The following is a 21,108-nucleotide window of genomic DNA, read 5'->3' on the forward strand; positions in this document are numbered from 1 at the left end:
ACCAAACCGAACAAACTTGTGCATGAGGTTAAACAGGGGTCTGACAAGGCATTTTCAATCTCTTTTGAGAGGCTATGTGAGCCTGCTAGAAAAATTGATATATTGGGACCCGGAACCTAACTGTAAATGTTTTACGTATTGTTTACATGTCGGCCTGCCCTGGATAACAGAAAGCAAAAAAGCAGAGACCAGGCCAGAGTGAGATCATTGTCTGAGTTACTGCTGAAATCGAGCCTGGTTGGGTTATATCAGTGTGTATATTGTAAGCAAGAAGAGCATTGGAAAATGAATTGTCCCCGATCCTGGCAGAAGCCTCTAGGTCTAAATTAGATCCTATCTGGACAATAGATCAAGATAAGGGCTCAGACTGGCTGGAGGTTGAATTAAATTCCCTAGCAGAACCATGAAGCTGGGAAGGACAGGGTTAATTTTCGGTGAATACAGGAGCTAGTTATGCTGTTCTAAATTCTTGCAAGGAACCTGAAGGAAGAAACAACCAGATTATAGGACACAACACAACCTCGTCAGAATCAGAACATGAGGGTAAGACCAGTGACTGGACAGGTACAGTACCAGACATCAGAACTCCTTGGGCCAGTGCTGCTAGGAGCTTCGTTTGGGTCCTACACAGATCCAATCCTTGCAACCTCACTGAGGCCGAAACATCAAGTTCCTCAGAACCAGCATCTGTGATGAGCACAAAAGATCTGGGCCAGGACAGAACCAAGGGGAACTGAACTTTTGGGAGGGTCCTGTACCAGCCAATCACAACAACAACAGATACGACAGAGATCCCTAGGGTACTTCCTACTGCTGGGGTTCACTGGCTTCAGGAGTGAGAGACAGTTAAGTTCCCTTAGCAGGGGTCCATTTCAAACAGCTGGGATCCATTATCTTATTGCTGTTGGATCTTTTAGCCTCTTTGGCTCTCCATTCATCAATCAGATCCTAAGGGAAAGAGCATGAAAGGGCAGGTTAAAACACGTGATCCACACTGGAGAATTATCCAAGGTACAACAGCACACAGCCAAGTCCACAAGCCTGAAGGTGACCAGCCTCCTAACTGCTCAACATGACAAAAAATAACATTTCCTCTGCAGAGCTTTCTCCAGGCCCTTCCAATCCCACTGATCAGCTGCTTTTAGCAACCAAGTGAAGTCTCAGGGAGGGAAGAACAAAAGAGAGGTGCCATACTTGGGGACTTATAAACCACTTCTCTCACGTCTAAACAGGACTCATTCAAGATTCCATTGATTCAGTTCACTTCTATGTCAACCATTTGCCCAATAAAGGGCACGCATGAGGAGGAGCACAATGGGAATATTGATCCATTGTCTCCTAAAAAGCCACTTACACTGAGCAAAATTATTCCACATGTGAGAAAAGGAAAGTCAGTGCACCATATTCTACACTACTGAAGACTCACCTTGGATGTTCACATCATAATTGATCAGTTACTGCATTTGAAAACTACAGTGTTCCCCCTCGGCTAGAACCAAAAGACTGGAAAGTCCAGCACAACACAAAGGAAATACTGATGTCAATGAGTTCATCTGAATTAAACAGCTAAATACAAGGAAACAAAAAAAATATGCAGAAATAGCCACCACAAATCTTACCTGTCTTTTCAGGACCAGGTGTTTTCCCTTCCAGTACTTGAGCATCTGAAGTGCCTGCAAGGTGCTAACAATGTCAACAGGATGCACTGCAGTCTCCTGGCTGATTTCTGCAAACCAGCAGCACTTTATGTTAGAACAGACACAGATTCCCCTGCAATAGCCTGTAATTGTTAGTTGTCACCTCCAAGTTTCAGGCAACTCCTTTGGAAGGGATGCACACAAAATGCCCTGCACATACTGAGGAGGTACCTGCTCTGGCTGTCTGACTTGCAGCCTTTCACCCTTCAGAACTACCCTGACACGTCTGGGAGATGCTGCACACTCCTTGGTGCCATCATCATATAAATACTATTAAAGAAGTTCAAATAGTCTCAACATTTTCCCACAGCATCAGAAAGCCTCTCAGTGGAGCCATTTTCCTATTTAAAATTCAAGTTTTAATTAGAAAATTAAATTATTCTAATCTACAGAGGGATAAAGTCCTTTCTGAATATTTTAAATGTATTTTTTTTTAAAGAATAAGCCATTATATAGTTTTAAACTCTTCAAGCTGACTTATCTTTAGTGGTGGCAGGACTGGAAAGCAGCCATACCCAATTATAGGAATATTCCTCCAGCTCTGCTGCTACACAAACATCTCCAGGAGTGAAGCATGACGTGCCCCATCTTTAAGGAAGATGAATGAATGAGATGCAGGGGGATGTTCCTGAACCCACTCACTGCAACCCTTTTCCCTGGGAAGCATACCTTTGATAGAAATCTCTTTTCCTTGGAAATTATGCAGGTAACAAAGAAGAACTTCCTTCCAGTAGCTCCTGTAGCTGATGAGCCCTAAATCAGACAGAGGACGTTCTGGAGAGCCAACTTTTTCTTCTACTTTCGAAAGCAAATAGCCTGCAAAGGAAAAAAAAAACCCAACATTTATCCTTCCTAAACTACTCCCTCCTGACTGCTACCCTCTTTAGCACACAGAGAAAGCAGCTAGAATGAAGCCTGCTCAGCCACAACCATAGATATATTAGATTTATCATGCCTCCAGGATTTCTCTCTCCATACTTACTGAAGTCAATGAGCATCTTGCCATAACCTTGCCTCATGTACTGGGGCATTGTCAGGATACAAGAAACATTGTAGCTGAGAAAATAATTCTTCTGGTAAAAACAAGGAGAGAGAGAGAGGAGAGATTAACAGGTCTTGATCTGTACAAACAATGGGGATATCATCATCCCAGCAGACTGAACAAGCCTGTGCAACTGATACAATACAAGGTGAAAGGAGCAACAGCAGAAAAACCTGCCTAACAACAAGTCACACAATCATCCTTCAGCTACCAACCTGGCTTAGTGTCTTGCTTGATTAGCCATTACATTGGGTGTTTGGTGCACAACTTTAAGCCTAGGATAGCTGGCCATGGAGTTGTGCCTGGGTGTGTATGGATGTTCAACTAACCTTGGAGAAATAACCTATCAGGTGACAGCCAGTGTTGTCAGCTTCTGTCATGACATAGAAGAGGAAGGGTTCAACATCATAATACAGTGTTTTATGGTCCAAGAAAAGTTTTGCCAGCAGACACAGGTTTTGACAGTAGATCTAGAAGCAGGAGAGTAGAATACATCTGTTTATTACAGTGGGACACCCCAAGAGTGGGCAAAACAGTGGCAAATGACAAGAAAATTCTGAATTATCTGAGAAATGAGGTACAGTCTTTCACACAAAGCAGCTAGGCCAGGAAACAATTCCATTTGTGATGAAACTTGATAAGCCCAGCTTCCTTAAGGGTGGGAATTGACGTCTGTGATATCAATCTCTTAACTCCCCAGATACCACATCTGTGGTATCTGATACCACTCGGTGAAGGAAGCAGAAGGTTGGATCTCTGCTTGCTTGCACTGTACTGTGTTAATCCTCTGCTTCAAGGTTATCTCTGGTCACTTGAAAAGCCTCCTCCCAGCTTCCCGCAGTGCAAAATTTAGCATTTGCATTTGTTTCTTTGTTCCTTCCTCTGAAGCCTCCCAAGAGCAGACACAACCAGAGGCAGGACACACATGGTGCTGCTGCTCAGCACTGAATGTGCAGCTGCAGATCCATGTTCTGCCCTTCAACTCAGGGCTAAGGAGGTCACCCTCACCAACAGGAGGCTGGTTCACACACTAACCCCGAGCTGTCCAAGTATCCACAGGGAATGGGAGGTGGGCAGCACAACCCACTGAGGCTGAGCACAGAAATCTTCCCCCTGCCCTGCAGTACAGGATCTTGACACACATGTCCAAGCACTGTATGAGCCAAGAGGTGGAACCCTCCACACACTGCAGGAACCTTCTAGACTCTGCCCTCTCTGATGTGCTTTATTTCCAGCAGAGATCTGGGGCACTGAAGTCCTCTATGAGAACAAGGTCTAGTGATCTTGAGACTTCTCCCAGCTGCTTGTAGAATACTTCACATGCTTCTTCATCCTAGTTAGGTGCTCTGTAGCACACTGCCACTATGGTACCTGCCTTGTTGGCCTTCCTCCTGATTCTTACTCATGAACACTCAGCCCCATCATCACCATCATTCAGCTCTAGGCCATCAAAACCCTCCCACATACAGGGCCACCCCACCGCCCTCCCTGCCTTGCCTATTTCTGCACAGTAAGGCTCAGAACTGCTGAAGGAGAAGGTGAGCCCAGCCAGTTTGCAGAGGTGGAAGACATCCAGCTCATCCTCGTTGCCCACCTGGCCCCTGGGGTAAGAAGCTCAACCTGAGACTCTCAGGAAATGGACCAGACCGTTGGCACCCAGTCACTCTGCCAGCCCAGTGAGTGCCAGGGCTGCTGACTGGGAGACTTCCAACGCTTGCCTTCAGCATCTTGTGTCCACTTCCTGACCATGACTGAGTGATCTACCTCCCACCTTCATGTCACACTCGCTGGAGTCTTGTCTGTTCCTAACCTACCAGTGCTGACAGAACCCACCTTCAGCCCACACTGCATTCGAGCTGCCCAACCCTTCCAGAGGCCCTGCCCCAGGCTCATTGTCCCACCTTCCCCAACCACTTGGAGTGTCTCCTGAGGAGCTTGTGTCTCTCCATCACAATACCCAAAGCTGTGCAAGCTGCCCCACCAGTGCAGGGGTGTCCATGGGCCTGACTTCTGCAGTGACCTGAGGTAATGGGAGTGCACTGGATGGTGCTTCAAGACAGACCTGACCCTCCCTCGAGTACACGTGTCATTTTGGTCAGCAGAAAGTCCAGCAGCTGCCATGGGAATGTGAGTCTAACAGGCCTTCAGATGCCCTGAACATTGGGTATAATATGAAGTGGCCCTCCCCTCCAGCCCCACAGCTGTGCTCAGGCAGGTCTGGGTGTCCCATGTGTGCACCATCAAAACCTGCAAGCACATCCACAAGTCTTGGGCCAGCCCTGGCACCTCAGAAGCCACCAGGTGCCTGTGTGAGAGCAGCTGAGTGCCACCCTCCATCCCTGTGCAGCCCAGGGCAGGGGCTGGCTGGCAGGCACCTCTGTTCTGCCCATGCTGCTGCAGCCAGAGGAATCTCAGCTCCTGTGGGTCTGTGGGGTGCATGGGGGAGAGCTGAACCCCACTGCAGTCCCTGGGCTGCTCAGCAGAGAGGAGACACCTGATGGACTGAGCTCAATCCCTGCCTGTCCCTGCCGAGGTGTCCTTCCTGGCCATGGGATGGGGCTGTGGGGACAGCAACATTTACACCTCTGGCAGACCACCAGCTGACCTTAGGAGAAACCCCACTTGAAAAATCCATCTCTGCAGCATTGAGAGAGAGACACTGAGTGGTGCCATCAGCCTGTGTCAGCCCCTGCTGCCTGGGAGGAGCTGTGAGCCCTTAGAGCCCCAGGGACAGCTGGAGGGAGCCCAGGGGGGGCAGAGCAAGTGCTGCCTCGGGCTGGTCCTCTGCTGCTGAGCTGGGCTGGGCTCCTGGGGTGGAGGGAGCTGCTGGCAAGTGGGCAGCTCTGCAGAGAGACAGCTCTGCCCAGGAGCAGCTCCTCTGCACAGCCCCAGGGCTGAGGGCACTGCCTGCAGGCACCAGGGGAGAGGAGCCAGGCAGGGAGAGGATAAAGGCAGCCTGGGCTGGAAGGATGCTGAGAGCTTCAGTCTTTGACACCTTCTGTCTGTGGCTGCAGGACAATGCAGCTGCAGTTGCTGCAAGGATCTCCCAAAGCTGGAGCATCTCACAGCCTCTGGGATCTGTAAGTACATTTCTCACAGTTCCTCTAGTACAGACAATAAGGATGTCCTGTGGAGCAGGGCTTCCCTGCTGCTCCATCAGAGGGACAAGGAACAATGTTTTACTGAGTGCAGTTTAATGCTGAGGGCTTTTCTGCAGCAGCCTCCTAAGGCAGGAACAGCCTGTGGATAATAAGATCTCTCAGAAAGGCTCTCAAGGCTCCTTCAGTGCTGAGGGAGTTTTGACCCAGGGCAGGTCTTCCCTGATGCAGTCACAGGGAGAGGGGATGGAGGCTGCCTTCTCCTGAGGAGGGCAGCAGGGTGTGCAGGGGGGTGTGCAGGCAGGGGTGCCCAGGGCTGTTGTCAGAGCAGGGTCCTGCAGCTGAGGGGCTGTGTGCTGGGGCAGGGGCTGTGCTGCCTGCCAGGGGCAGCTCTCAGCCTGCCCGGGGAGCTCCTCAAGGACTGTGGGGAGAAGCTGTGGGGGAAGGAGTGACCTCCAGCAGGGCAGAGTCCTTCTGCTGCCAGGAGAGTGCTGCCTGGCTCAGGGCTGGTCCCAGCTTCCTCCCTACCTCCTGGCATTTCTAAGGGGACTTCTCAAGAAGCACATCAGCTCAGCAACATCTTCCCCTTCCCAGCCACAGCAGGTTTCTGTCATCTGGTCTTTAGCCCCTGCAGACACAGAGATGCCCCTGGCCAGGGTTTGCAGGCAGAGCTGAGCAGACAGCGGTGGGATGGGGGCTGTGATCACTGGCAGGGAGCTGAGCTGGGGACAGGGACAGGGCTCCTGGCAGCTCAGCTCCAGCAGCAGAGACACAGGCAGGCAGGGAGAGGAATCTGCTGCCAGAAACAATGGGGAGGGGATGTGGCACCTTCCTGCAGTTGCTGTGCTGCAAACACCTTCCCTGCAGCAACTCCTCCCTGGTCTCCTTCCCCAGCCCAAGCAGAACCTCTGCCCTCAAGCCCAGGGGGTCTTGAGCAGCCATTGCCCCCCAGCAGTCAGAGCCCAGAAAGGACCAAGCCCCTGATCTCCATCTGTCTTTGCCTGTCCCTCCTCCCTGGGCAGGAGCCCTGTGCCATGTCACTGCTGTCCCCTCCTGCCTGTGCTGCCCTTGCCTGCCCCTTGGATTGGCTGGGGTGGGGGCTGGAGGAGGAGGGAGGGCAGGTTCAGCTCCTGCCCAGACACTGACCATTTGGATCCTGCTCTGCAGGTGTGTTTGTGGCAGCAAAGTGCCCAAGTCTCCTGCAGGCAATTCAGGACATGCAGCCATTTCCCTGGGTGTCCTGCTGGGCTGCAGGCTGTCCTCCAGAAGGGCACGGCTCTCCCAGAGTACAGCTGTGCCACCAAGGATGCCCATGGAGAAGACACGTGGGTGCCAAGGCCATGGAAGTGCTGCTGGACAGCCACATGTGGGCAGCTGCAGTGATCCCTCTGTGTCCCAACCTGGGTGGGAAGAGATGAGATCCTCCTCAGGTGCCATAAGAAAAGGTGACGGTTCTGTTCTCTTCTCTTAGACTCTGGATTCCCTTCTTTTAGCAGGGTCCAGTTTCTCTTCAGGGGAAGCCCTGGGTGTGCTGGTCCCCCAGCTCCAAGCTGCCAACACAGAGCAGCTGAGACCGGGACTGATGGGCAGAGCAGCTCACCTCTCTGCACCGAGGGACAGGCCCTTTGCCTCTCAGCACCCATGGGGTTGCACTTGGGGTGCAGTAGCAATGTCAGGGAGTGCAACCACCCAAAACCACTCCCAAAAGTGGCAGGTGCACCTTGTAGAAAAAAAACAAAAACAGGAAACAAACCAACCAAGATCCTGTCAGCTCAGTTCTGCACCTGGGCAAAGTGGGGATGGTGATGCCGAGAAGCTCTTTGATGTATCAGGAGTAACTTTAATTTGAGATCACGTGGCATTCCTAGTTCACCTTTGCTGCAGAAAAAGAAAGACTCCTGGGGAACTCATCAGAGATTTTTTGCTCCCAACGGATTCCTCAGCCAGCAAGCCCTGGAGCTGAAGTGAGGGAGCTGCAGGAAGGTTTCCTGAAAAGAGAGTCAGAGTGTGGGGTGGCTACGAGAGGTGCAAGATGTTTTGCTTGGAGAGGTCTGGCCTCACTCTGTACTGCCTGTTCCTTCTCAACAGATAAGCATACCCAGAGAAAGGAGATGTGCAACAGCAGCTCCATCAGCCAGTTCCTCCTCCTGGCATTCGCAGACAGGCGGGAGCTGCAGCTCCTGCACTTCTGGCTCTTCCTGGGCATCTACCTGGCTGCCCTCCTGGGCAACGGCCTCATCATCACCACCATCGCCTGGGACCACCACCTCCACACCCCCATGTACTTCTTCCTGCTCAACCTCTCCCTCCTCGACCTGGGCTGCATCTCCACCACCCTCCCCAAAGCCATGGCCAATTCCCTCTGGGACACCAGGGCCATCTCCTACTCAGCATGTGCTGCTCAGGTCTTGTTCTTTGTCTTCTTCCTTGGAGCAGAGTGGTCCCTTCTCACCATCATGTGCTATGACCGCTACGTGGCCATCTGCAGACCCCTGCACTACGGGACCCTCCTGGGCAGCAGAGCTTGTGTCCACATGGCAGCAGCTGCCTGGGCCTCTGGGTTTCTCAATGCTCTGCTGCACACAGCCAGTACATTTTCACTGCCCCTCTGCCAGGGCAATGCCCTGGGACAGTTCTTCTGTGAAATCCCCCAGATCCTCAAGCTCTCCTGCTCACACTCCTACCTCAGGGAACTTGGGCTTATTGTGCTTAGTGTCTTTTTAGCATTTGGCTGTTTTGTCTTCATGGTGGTGTCCTATGTGCAGATCTTCAGGGCTGTGCTGAGGATCCCCTCTCAGCAGGGAAGGCACAAAGCCTTTTCCACCTGCCTCCCTCACCTGGCCGTGGTCTCCCTGTTCATCAGCACTGGCATGTTTGCCTACCTGAAGCCCCCCTCCATCTCCTCCCCATCCCTGGACCTGGTGGTGGCAGTTCTGTACTCAGTGGTGCCTCCAGCACTGAACCCCCTCATCTACAGCATGAGGAACCAGGAGCTCAAGGACGCCACAAGGAAAGTGATTTCTTCATTGTTCAAGTGTAACAGCTTTCAAGCCTCTTTCCACAAATGACTCCACTTTATGTCATTCCACACTTTTTGTTTGTTTGTTAATTTGTTTTTGCTTTTTTGGTATTCTACATTGTGGGGGTTTGTTGTTGTTTTATTTATTATTAGTATTATTATTTTATATCTCATTACTGCTGTTGTTATTGTCATCCATGGTTTTGTTCCTGCAAAGATGTTTGCACTTGTGTCGCTACAACTGAGACACAGACCTGCTTTGTTTCCTCTTGATCCATTATTAAAGTTTCTAACACTTGCTCTGAGTCCTTGGCTGTCCAGTAACCCAAAGTAGCTGCTCTGCATGGCATCCTGTCCCCCAGCCATGTCACTTGCACCACTCAGCTCTCTAGGTCATTGATACAGATATTAACCAGGACTGGTCCCAGGACGGACCCCTGAGGGACACTTGTCACCATCTCCATCTGGACACTGAGCCATTCACCACTGCCCTCTGGATCTGACCATCTCACCCATTCCTCATCCACTGAGCAGTCCACACATCAAACCCTTCTCTCTCCAGGTTAGAGAGAAGGATGTTTTGAGGGACCACGTCAAGGGCCTCACACAATCCAGGGAGGTGACACCCATGGCTCTTCCCTTCCCAATGATGCAGTCACTCTGCTGCCCTATTTGCAACTGGCCTTATAACTCTGAGCACACACCACTGGCTCCTGGGACACTCCTGGAATGCCCAGGCCCTTCTTCTCAGGGTCACTGCTGAGTTGCTCAGCTCTCAGCCAGCCCTCATTCTGGGGATGATTCTGCCCCTGGCAAAGGACTGACTGCTTCTCTGGGTAAAACTCTGTGAGGTTTCTTCTGACTAAATCCCAGGGTTTTTTTAAGAATCGAGGAAACAAGGCAGAGAGGTGCTGTGCTGGGCCTTGATCTCAACAACAAGGAAGGGCTGGTGAGGGATGCCAAGCTCAAGGGCAGCCTTGGTTGTAGAGACCATGAAATAGTGGAATTCAAGATCCTTAGGGCAGCAAAGGGGGCTCACAGGAAGCTTACTATCCTTAGAATCATAGAATCATAGAATCATCCTGGTTTGAAGGGACCTTGCAGATTATCAAGTCCAACCGTAACCTAAATCCCCCTGCCATAACCTAATTTACATGTTCAGTGCTTAAATCATGTTGCTAAGCACTATATCTACATTTCTTATAAGCACTTCCAGGGATGGTGACTCCACCACCTCCCTGGGCAGCCTGTTCCACTGCCCAATCACTCTTTTGGTAAAGAAATTCTTTCTAATATCCACTCTAACCCTCCCCTGGTGCAGCTTCAGGCCATTTCCTCTTGTCCTGTCATTATTCCCTTGAGAGAAGAGGCCAATCCCAGATCCCTACAACCTCCTTTCACAACTTGGTAGCTCCTCTGGACACACTCCAGCAGCTCGACATCCTTCTTGCAGTGAGGGGCCCAGAACTGCATCCAGTGCTCAAGCTGTGGCCTCACCAGGGCTGAGTTCAGGAGCACCATCACCTCTCTGCTCCTGCTGGCCACACCATCCCTGATACAAGCCAGGATGCCCTTGGCCTTCTTGGCCACCTGGGCACACTGCTGGCTCATGTTAAGTCGGCTGTCAAACAGCGCCGCGTGTGACCCTCGGGCTCATTCACAAACCGCTCCACATCAGGGAGTTGCAAAAGCACCTGAAGCCGGGAGCCCCCAGTACCGGCTCGTGACATACCTGTATCCATTTTGCAGTGGGAAGGCAGAGCAGCTGAAATGGGCCTTCACCCCCTCCACTCCTCAGGTCCTTATTGGTGTCTCAGTTCTCTCAGGAAGGCCTTTTGGGATGCAAAGGAGAGGGGTTACAATGGAGCTTTGACACATATTCCCGCCTGAGGGCTGGTCCCTCACACCACCCTATGGCTCAAACACACTGCAGATCCAGCTGTGCCAGCCAAGGATGGGGTGGGGGTTGGTGTCAGTGAGGCTCCCCGAGCCCATCATTTCAGCCTCCTGTTCTCACTCCCAAAAGCGGCAACGGGCATTCAGGTTTGTATAGCAAGGTCCATTTTCCCAGCTCTCTCCTGAGGACCTGGAAAAAAGGCATAACATCTTTTTCCCTGTCGCACCAACAGCTGTTATAGAAAACTTTACCTAAAGGTTCCTTGCAAGAATTTAGAACCGCATAACTAGCTCCTGTATTAGCACAAAATTAACCCTGTCCTTCCCAGTGAAACAAAAACTTCGGAGCTTCCAAACCCCCTGCTTTCTAACACTCCTCACCGCAGTGGGAGGCTGGTGCGGCTGGGTAAGGATTCCGAGATCAAGACCCAATAACAACAACCAAGCTGTTATTGAGCAGGCATTCCTTATTGCAGCACTGGGCAGCACTGCGGATTCTCCACCATGAGTGCTCCAAGGAGCCAGTGAAACACCCTGACTAATATACACCAAAAACATGCATATTCAGTTCCATGTCAGTGAGTCCCCAGAATTTTTTTACATAGTCATTTTATTTCCTGGAATTGGCTATCTTTGTAATTATGCCTGCTCGAGGGTCTCCTGTGGGGGTCTTTGTTGTGTTTGTCCTGGTCTCTCGTCCTGGTCCTGTCTCCAGTCTCCCGCTGGTAGATTGCCCCGGTGGGTCAGAATCAACATGAGTGTTGTCTGTAGAGCCACAGGTTCTTAGAAGACTTGGTGTTATCACAAAGTACAGGATGCTTGGCATAGTTGACTGATAGCTTCACAAAGCACCTTGTTTTAAAAGCAACCCTTAGTATAGCAAATTCAATATTTTAGTAAACTTTTATGAGGCTATATGTCTATTGAATTTACTAACGAATATCCTATGATGTATCAGTGCCTAGGTCATTTCTAGGGTGTGGGCTGCCTTGGTGGGTTCAGGTTGGCTTTAGGGCTTGGGTGAGGGCTGGGATGAAAGCTGAAGTTTGCTGGAGATCCAGGCTGTGGATGAGATGGGGAATAGAGGAGAACTGAGGGTGTGCGGTCATGGGTTTGGGCTTTGCCTTTGAGGTGAGGTCGAGGTCAGGGATCAGAGCAGTGGGTTTTTCCAGGGTGAGGGGCAGCATTTAGGGGAAGGTTAAGGCTTCGTGTTTCTGCTCAGAAACAGGGTCAAGGCCAACCAGGAGTGCTTCCTCAGTCAATGTGGTCTCTTGCAGAGCCCTCAGCAAAGGGCTGGTTTGCAGTGCTGGGTGCCTGGGGAACCGTCTGGCCGGACAGTCCCGAGGGGCTCGTTGGTTTGGTTTGATCACTCATTGTTTTCTCACCCCTGGTGTGGCCGATGGCGCCAGGAGGTGCTGGTTTGTCTGTGGTGCTGGGGAGGGTCTCCGATGGCGCCAGGAGGTGCTGGTTTGTCTGTGGTGCTGGGGAGGGTCTCCGATGGCACCAGGGAGGTGCTGGTTTGTCTGTGGTGCTGGGGAGGGTCTCCGATGGCACCAGGGAGGCGCTGGTTTGTGTGTTATGATGTGGCTGCAAATGTCTCCTTGCAGCACTGAAGCAAACCCTGGGTCATTTAGCACTAGTGATTTCAACACAGCCTCTTATCAGTACGAAAGCCTTGCAGCAGGGGTTTGCTGTGCCCTTCATGAGTATCTGCCAAGATATTTGGATTCTTCAGAAAATAAAGCACCAGAGAGTAAAGAAATCTTTATCAATATTTCAGAGTTGCAGTATATAAAGGCAAATGGGAAAATAATCAGGCAATTCAGAGCTGGCTGTTTTCTAGGGTGCAAAGTTCTTCTGCACTGGATGGTGCCTGCTGCTTTTTGCAAACATGTGTGTGCATGGAGGAGTTGTAGAGAGGGACACAAATGTTTGTTGTGAAACAACCAGGGTTTCTAAAAGCGTCTGTACAGCCACTACCACAATGAAAAGGCACCATCAGAAATGATTTGTCTCCTAAGGGTTCAGACAACTCCTCCTCAGTGGCCTGAGCAGGGATTTGCCTTTGCCCTGCAGGAGCTCAGGGACTGGGAGGGGAAGGAGCTGCTTCCCACCCGGCCATGGCTGCGGGCGAGCTGGAGCTGCGGGAGCTGCGGGAGCAGCAGGCTGGCTCCCAGATAGAGGCACCGTCCTGCTCCTCCCGGGTGCATGGAGTCCAGGAGTGACATCTGCTCCTCTGCCTGGTGACAGCCCTCACTGGGAGGTGCTTTGGGATGGAGAAGTTACCCATCAGGGCTGTTACAACAGCAGCCCACCTGATCAGTCTAGGTGGATTAATTTTACCACTGATTTATTTTAAGAATTTAAATAAATTGCATTTATTTCAACCAAACCTGGCTCAGTAATTGCCTGTGCTGCAAATTGCTGGAAGCTGGGAAAGTGACCGAGAGAGGCCTGTATTCCCATACTTTCTTGACTTCTGTCAAGGCATTCACTTAAGCCCTTGCCAGAAACAAGGGGATTAATCTTTGAGACAAACCCTCACAGATGCTTTTCTGTTGTTCTGGGTAGAGACGGGTGATTTCTGTCCACAAGTGAAATATCTACATCTGAAGCTCTTACCTAAGCACTTCAGAAAGGCTTTGAGTCTGCCTGCTTAGGATCATGAGACACGACTATCAAAATGTGTCCTCCTTGCTGTGTGAACAGAAGAAAGTACCATTTGCAATGCAAGCTGAAACATGTCTGTGACTTTACATCTCTTTTTAAATCTATTTATACTCCTCTCTAACATCTTGGAAATAAGATCCTTAATCTATCTGTGTTGCATGAAGTTGTCTTCTGCCTGTCTGAAACCTGAGATTTACTGGTTCGAAACTGACTTTTTTAATCAGATGAAACAGGGAAAAGTTCTCTATTACGTTTATTGCTTCACAGGCTGCTGTTACACCCCCTAATATTCAGTCAACAACTTGAGGTCCCACAGTCTGAGTAGTCCTTATACAGAAGCAGCACTATGCTGTTGTCACACTCAGTGTCATTCTCTAGAACTTATTTCAATTCTTAAGTAGCTTTTTAAGGCAAGAATTCATGTTGTGGATGTATAAATAACTCTTTTTTCCTTTTTGATATTCCTTTTCCATTAGTTCTTTACATTCTGTTTTTCTTTGAACATCTACTGAGCCTAGAGCTGATGTATATGCAGAATTAGCTGTTACAGCACCAAGAGGTCCTCTCTGAAAGAAAATGGTTCAGAGTCCATCACTTTCCTCACTCTGTTGGTTCCTGCCACCATTGCACGTACAACCTCCACTGAAGAGTGAATTCCACCTGCTTCTGCCCCAGAAAGGCTCAAGGCACAGAATGTTTCCTCTCTACTGCTATGACCTGTATGTATCTCTGAGGGGGCCTGGGGAGCAACACCAGCGATTTGATTTGGATAGAAAAAAGTTTCAAGAGAAAAACCACGTGTTGCAGAACGTGATGAGCCTACAGAGGTTTTGGCAACAGGGCCTGGCAGTGTGGTAGCAGCCACTGCCCATGGCCAAGTCCTCCTCCCCTGGCACCTGCTGCCACCTGCCAGTGCTTGTGCAGCCACAGCTCAGGGCCCTGGTGGTCCCATCCACCCCTCCTGCTCTGCAGCCAGCAGATCCTGCCCCACATCCTTTGCTTGATGGAACATCATCAGCATTTGCTCTCAGGAGCAAGCACTGAAAAAAGCCAAAGTCCTATCAGATGAGAATTTCATTTATTGCCAAGTAAAATAGATGGGGATGGAGAAAAGCAAAGAGAAATGTCAACCACCATCGCCACCTTCTTCCCAGGCTCCACTTCACTCTGTCATTACTCGTTCCTGTTTCCTCCCCTGCTGAGTGGCACGCAGGGCTGGGGAATGGGGCTGGGGGTCAGTCCAGAACACTTGGTCTCTGCTGCTCCTTCCTCTTCATGCTCTTCCCTTTCTCCAGCATGGGTCCTTCCCACTGGATACAGCCTTTCACAACGTGCTCCACGTGGGTCCTTCCCATGGGCTGCAGTCCTTCCTGAACTGCTCCAGCGTGGAGCCCCCACAGACAAACCTGTCCTGCTCCCCAGGAGGCAGCCATGTGCCCGGGGCTGCTGGAGCAGGATCCGAGCAGCAGCTCCTGCAAGGACACTGCTCCGGGAGCAAACCGTGTTGAGAGAGAGTTGTTGGAGCCCAGCAGGAACAGAAGATGATGTGGAATGTAGAGCACCCAGGAGCCTTGCAAAGGGAGAGAGAACTGCTGCGTTAGAGCGGCTGAGAGCACAGAATGATCCTCAACACATCAGGTTTCAGTTGGGAGTATCACTGAGATGTGTTAATAGCCTTAGGCATTGCATTCCTGATCCTGAATGGATCCCCAGATTAGGGTCCCATCCTGGGTCAACAGATGGGAAATGGGCTTCCACCATTCCTGGCAAAGCACTGGAGGCAATTTGTGCTTCCACGTGTTTTTGCTGCTCTCCAAATCATATCCCATTCCCTGCTATCAAATAAAACATCCATTATGGCTTCAACCTCTCTCCAATTTGGGTCCTGCATCTAAATCATCATCTCAAAAGCGTTTGCCCCCTTATTTGGATTGTCCCTACAGCTCCGAGCAGTGATTTTCCAATTACTTACATCTGAGATTGAGAAAGGAACCTTCACTGTAACAGGTCCCTCCTTGCCGACTGCAGCCAAAGGGGGGGCTTGAATTGCTTCCTCTTGTCTACCCCTTGTTCTTCCAACTATTGGACTGAACTCAGGGGAACCACCATCCTCATGTCCTGGTCTGGTGATCACCCTGCCGAGTGGCCCATCTGATGGTGGGGGCAACCACCAGGTCAGTATCATCCTCTCATTCCTGCTCACACAGCTTTAAACACCTCTGTCCTACCCTGCAAGCTGAACATCTTTTTGACACTCTTCCAGATTTATTTTCCTTCCCTTGCCTGGGGCTGGTGTGACCCAAGGGCAGGACCCAGCACTTGGCCTGGCTGACCCTCACACAACTGGCCTCGGCCCATGGATCCAGGCTGCCCAGGTCCCTCTGCAGAGCCTTCCTGCCCTCAAGGAGATCGACACTCCCACCCAATTCGGTGTCGTCTGCAAACGGACTGAGGCTGCACTGGATCCCCTCATCCAGATCAGTGATGAGAGACTGGACAAAACTGGCCCCCACAGGGAGCCCCGACGGACACCCCTGGTGACCGGCCGCCCTCCGGCCGGTTTTGTACCCAGCAAAGAGAACACTCGTCCACGCCATGATTCGCCAGCTTCTCCAGGAGATGCTGTCCAAGGCCTCACCAAGTCCAGGGAGATGATGTCCTCAGCCTTCCCCTCATCCAAAAGGCAGGTCCCATGGTCATAGGAAGAGATCAGGTTGGCCAAGCAAGGCCTCCCTTTCCTAAACCCCTGCTGGCTGGCCCTGATCTCCTGCCTGCCCTGCACTTGCCAGGAGAGCTCCCCAGGATGAGCCTCTCCATGATACTCCCTGGTCCTGAGGTCAGGCTGACAGGCCTGGAGTTCCCCAGATCCTCCTTCTGGCCCTTCCTGTAGATGGGGTCACATTAGCCACCCTCCAGTCACCTGGGACCTAGATGTAAACACCCATCACCTGCAGCCCCTGGAAAAGAATGTGAAATCCATCCTAACAGGCAGGAGGAAATCAGACTGACTGGACTCAGGCAGATCCCAGTTGGGATCCCAATCAGCAAACAGAGAGAAACCATTGCCAAGCAGTGGTTAGAGATTTGATAAATGCAATTAGAGCTCACAAGGACAAAGTACAGGAATGTAAACAGAGGCCAGATGACCACCCCAGTGATTCCTGGGGAAGACTAACACAAGCTTTGCTAAAATATGGAGGGATGAGCCTTCAAAATCCTAACAAAGCATCATTGGCTGTCGGTGTATTTGTGGATCAGGCAGGCCCAGACCTCTAGAAAAGTGCAGTCAGACGAGCTCAGATGTGGGGCTGCTGAAGTCAGCACAGCCTGTGTGGATAAAAACAAAGGGGGGTGCTCCCCAGCAGGAAAACACTGTCCCCTCTGTCCTGGGTTAGTGGTCAGGGTGAACCACAAGCCAGAGGGCAGAACTGCTCTCTGTTACCCTCCCGAGAGAAGAGAAAAGGAGAATAAGGAAGAGAGACTGAAAGGTTGGAAATTCAAACTGGAACAGGTTTACTGCAACATGGAAAGGGGAGTCACACAGACAGATCTAGAAACTTCATACAGATATATACAGAACAGATCTTGATGATCACAGGAACAGGGGGGGATGGTCCCTTGTGGCAAGGCTGCTTTAGGAGAGGGGTCCATGGCTCTTCACAGCATCCATACTTGTAGAATGCAACTCCATTGGAAGAAGCTCCAGGATGGGCAGTTTCAAGTCCAGCAGAGGCTGGGGAGAAAAGAGACAAGATTCCTGGTGTTACTTTGGCAGCTGACAGGGGCAAATAGGTCCCTGGAAAAACATGAGGGGCACCTGGAGAGGCTACAATCCAGAAAGAGATTCAAGAACTCCCAAGGAAACATCACAAGGAAAGGGCTGGGAACAAACACATTTTCCCCACATTTGCTTGTCAGCTCAAAACGCTCACGGATGCAACGCAACAGCTTTGTGTGCACTCAGACCATGGAAAGAGCCCTGGAGCTGAACACTCTGGATGATTCAAAGCATTCAGGAACAGAAGGAAAGTGTCTCAGGGGCTGCCTGCTCTGAACCAGCACCAGTCCCTGCCAAGCGGGGACTCTGGAGGAACAACCATGGAACAGGGGCAGCTGCTCTGGGGACACCTGGCCTCAGATCAGAGCAGGTTCGATGCTGTGTGTTACAACCCTTCGACTCCTTGATGTTTGCCTGAACACTCTTTTGTCACTGATTCTTCTCTCTTGACTCAGAACAGGCTGCACCGCATGAGCTACAAACACCAGCCATGACTGAGAGACAGCAGAAATCAAGAGCAAACAGCAGAGAGTGTGTCTGTCATGGGCTGGTGCTGAAAGCAACCATGGTCATGGGAGGAGAAGTGATGGCTGGAGTCTAGAAAAATCTGTCCCAGGGCTCCTTTCATGTTTGTGACTGAGGACTAACTCTAGTGAAAGATGCCTTCAGCCTCAGCCAAGTCTGCAGGAAATGGGGCACTTTTCTTTGCCCTGGCTTCTTCTTCAGGCAACTGCAAAACATGCTGCACAATATCGGGTGAGCAGGACGTCTTCATCCTCGAGGCTGATCTGGAAACTGAGCAGAAAAACCCTGTGCTGAGCCTGGGCAGTTGACAACTTTCAAGCCATGGCTTCCAAGAGCTGGGAGCACTCATCTTTTCCCTTACAAACACCCCTGATAATGACAACTTACCTCTGTGCTGGGACACCTCTCCAGCAGGACACCTCTTTGGCAGGACGCCTGTCCACCAGGACATTTCTCCACCAGGACACCTCTCCAGCAGGACACCTCTCCGGATCAGCAGGTGCCCCAGGGCTGTGTCCCCCTCCCTGGCCCTCCCTGCCCCCTGGGGTGACAAGCTCTGCAGAGCCCTGGCACGTGGCAGGGGGTCTGTGTGCCCCGGGAGCCACAGCCTGGGCCTGGGCACCCCTGCATCTGCCCCTTCCCAGCCCAGGGATTTCCCTTCAGTTCATCCTTGTGGGTTGATTTCTCACCTCTCTTGAGTTTCTCTCACTGTGAATTCATAGTAAACTTCTAAAACAAGCTTTAAATCCACACTCAAATGTGACAACATCTAAACATCTCATCCCAAATGGAGACACCTGGCTTTGGGGTTTGATTTGAATGAAGAGAAGCTCTTGGCCAGCCAGGCTGTAGCTTTCCCTGCTGAGCCACATCAACTGCAGCACAAACCCACCTGCAACTCACCAGCTGCACTAGAACCAAAGCACAGAGAAGTCACTGCAGGGAAGGTCTGGCCAAAGTCTGTCACCAAATGCACGAGCAGAATGTCAGCTACATGCTGAGACACACACACACATGCCTTCCCTAACGACCAATTCCATGGAGGCTTCTGCAGCTCCCTGAGAGAGGAGGTGCCACAGCAGCTGCTGCAGGACTGACAGACACCATGGGACAGAAAAAAGGGTGAGCCAATATTTTCTCCACCTTAAGATGGAAAACTGGAAAAGACCCTACAGGTGATGCCAAGAGTTTTCTTGATGGTTATTGCAAATACCAGGACACACATGTACCAAAATGTACTTCTTCCTGCTCAACCTCTCCCTCCTCGACCTGGGCTGCATCTCCACCACCCTCCCCAAAGCCATGGCCAATTCCCTCTGGGACACCAGGGCCATCTCCTACTCAGCATGTGCTGCACAGCTCTTGTTCTTTGTCTTCTTCATCATAGCTGAGTGGTATATTCTCACCATCATGTGCTATGACTGCTACGTGGCCATCTGCAGACCCCTGCACTACGGGACCCTCCTGGGCAGCAGAGCTTGTGTCCACATGGCAGCAGCTGCCTGGGCCTCTGGGTTTCTCAATGCTCTGCTGCACACAGCCAGTACATTTTCCCTGCCCCTCTGCCAGGGCAATGCCCTGGGACAGTTCTTCTGTGAAATCCCCCAGATCCTCAAACTCTCCTGCTCACACTCCTACCTCAGGGAACTTGCGTTTCTTGTGCTTAGTGCCTGTTTAGCATCTGGGTGCTTTGTCTTCATGGTGGTGTCCTATGTGCAGATCTTCAGGGCTGTGCTGAGGATCCCCTCTCAGCAGGGAAGGCACAAAGCCTTTGCCACCTGCCTCCCTCACCTGGCCGTGGTCTCCCTCTTCATCAGCACTGGCATCTTTGCCAACCTGAAGCCCCCCTCCATCTCCTCCCCATCCCTGGACCTGGTGGTGGCAGTTCTGTACTCAGTGGTGCCTCCAGCCATGAACCCCCTCATCTACAGCATGAGGAACCAGGAGCTCAAGGACGCCACAAGGAAAGTGATTTCTTCCTTGGTCAGGAGTGAGATTTAAAGCCACTTTCCAGAAGTGACTCCACTTTATGTCATTGTACCCTTTTTGTTTGTCTGTTAATTTGTTTTTGTTTTTTGCTTTTTTGGAATTCTGTTTTGTTTGGGGTTTTTTTTGTATTTTGGTTTTATATTATTATTTATTTATTTATTATTCATCATTACTGCTGTTGTTATTGTCATCCATGGTTTTGTTCCTGCAAAGATGTTTGCACTTGTGTCGCTACAACTGAGACACGGACCTGCTTTGTTTCCTTTGATCCATTATTAAAGTTTCTAACACTTGCTCTGAGTCCTCGGCTGTCCAGTAACCCAAATGAGCTGCTCTGCATGGCATCCTGTCCCCCAGCCATGTCACTTGCACCACTCAGCTCTCTAGGTCATTGATACAGATATTAACCAGGACTGGTCCCAGGACGGACCCCTCAGGAACACTTGTCACCATCTCCATCTGGACACTGACCCATTCTCCACTGCCTTCTGGATCTGACCATCTCATCCATTCCTCATCCACTGAGCAGTCCACACATCAAACCCTTCTCTCTCCAGGTTAGAGAGAAGGATGTTTTGAGCGACCACATCAAGGGCCTCACCCAATCCAGGGAGGTGACACCCATGGCTCTTCCCTTCCCAATGATGCAGTCACTCTGCCGCCCTATTTGCAACTGGCCTTATAACTCTGAGCACACACCACTGGCTCCTGGGACACTCCTTGAATGCCCAGGCCCTTCTTCTCAGGGTCACTGCTGAGTTGCTCAGCTCTCAGCCAGCCCTCCTTCTGGGGATGATTCTGCCCCTGGCAAAGGACTGACTGCTTCTCTGGGTAAAACTCTGTGAGGTTTCTTCTGACCGAACCCCAGAGTTTTTTGAAGTCCCCCAGGAGTGAAGCTGTGTTTGGACCCCTGTTAATGTGTGTGTACAGGTGGCTCACCCTGACATGGGGGGCCTCTGGCAAGATCAGAGCATGAGGAATTGCAGAACACCACATATCTTAGGTGATTCAACTTGTGGCCAAGGTAGGAATGCCCATGGTAACAAGCTCAGAAACACCAAATGAAGGTACAAAGGAAGCAAAGCAAGAGCCAGGGAGGAAAGTGTGAGCAGAGATGGGGTCTTTGTGTGGGAGGGCACAGAGATCACAGAATCACAGAATTGTTAGAGTTGGAAGATCATCTAGAAACCATCTAGTCCAGCCCCCCTGCCAGAGGAGGTTCACCTAGAGCAGGCTGTAGAGGGGGTTTTACTGTCTCCAAAGAATTATAGAATCATTAAGGTTGGAAGGGACCTTAAAGATCAGCAAATTCCAACCCCCGTGCCATGAACTGGGCACCCTACCACTAGACCAGGTTGCACAAATCCTCATCCAACCTGGCCTTAAAAACCTCC

General features: G+C 50.9%; 1 protein-coding gene across 1 annotated transcript in view; it reads right to left on the reverse strand.

Moving 5' to 3' along the window:
* Nucleotides 1-846: 846 nt before the first annotated feature.
* The window catches only part of LOC127396256 (histone acetyltransferase KAT7-like), a 63,791-nt gene continuing 43,529 nt past the window's right edge, over nucleotides 847-21,108 (reverse strand). Inside the window, exon 8 of the mRNA XM_051643877.1 lies at nucleotides 847-948. Coding sequence (XP_051499837.1) covers nucleotides 847-948 — 102 coding nt within the window. The remainder of the gene's footprint in view (nucleotides 949-21,108) is intronic.

The sequence above is a fragment of the Apus apus genome, unplaced genomic scaffold, assembly GCF_020740795.1.
Source record: "Apus apus isolate bApuApu2 unplaced genomic scaffold, bApuApu2.pri.cur manual_scaffold_41_ctg1, whole genome shotgun sequence".
Classification (NCBI taxonomy): domain Eukaryota; kingdom Metazoa; phylum Chordata; class Aves; order Apodiformes; family Apodidae; genus Apus; species Apus apus.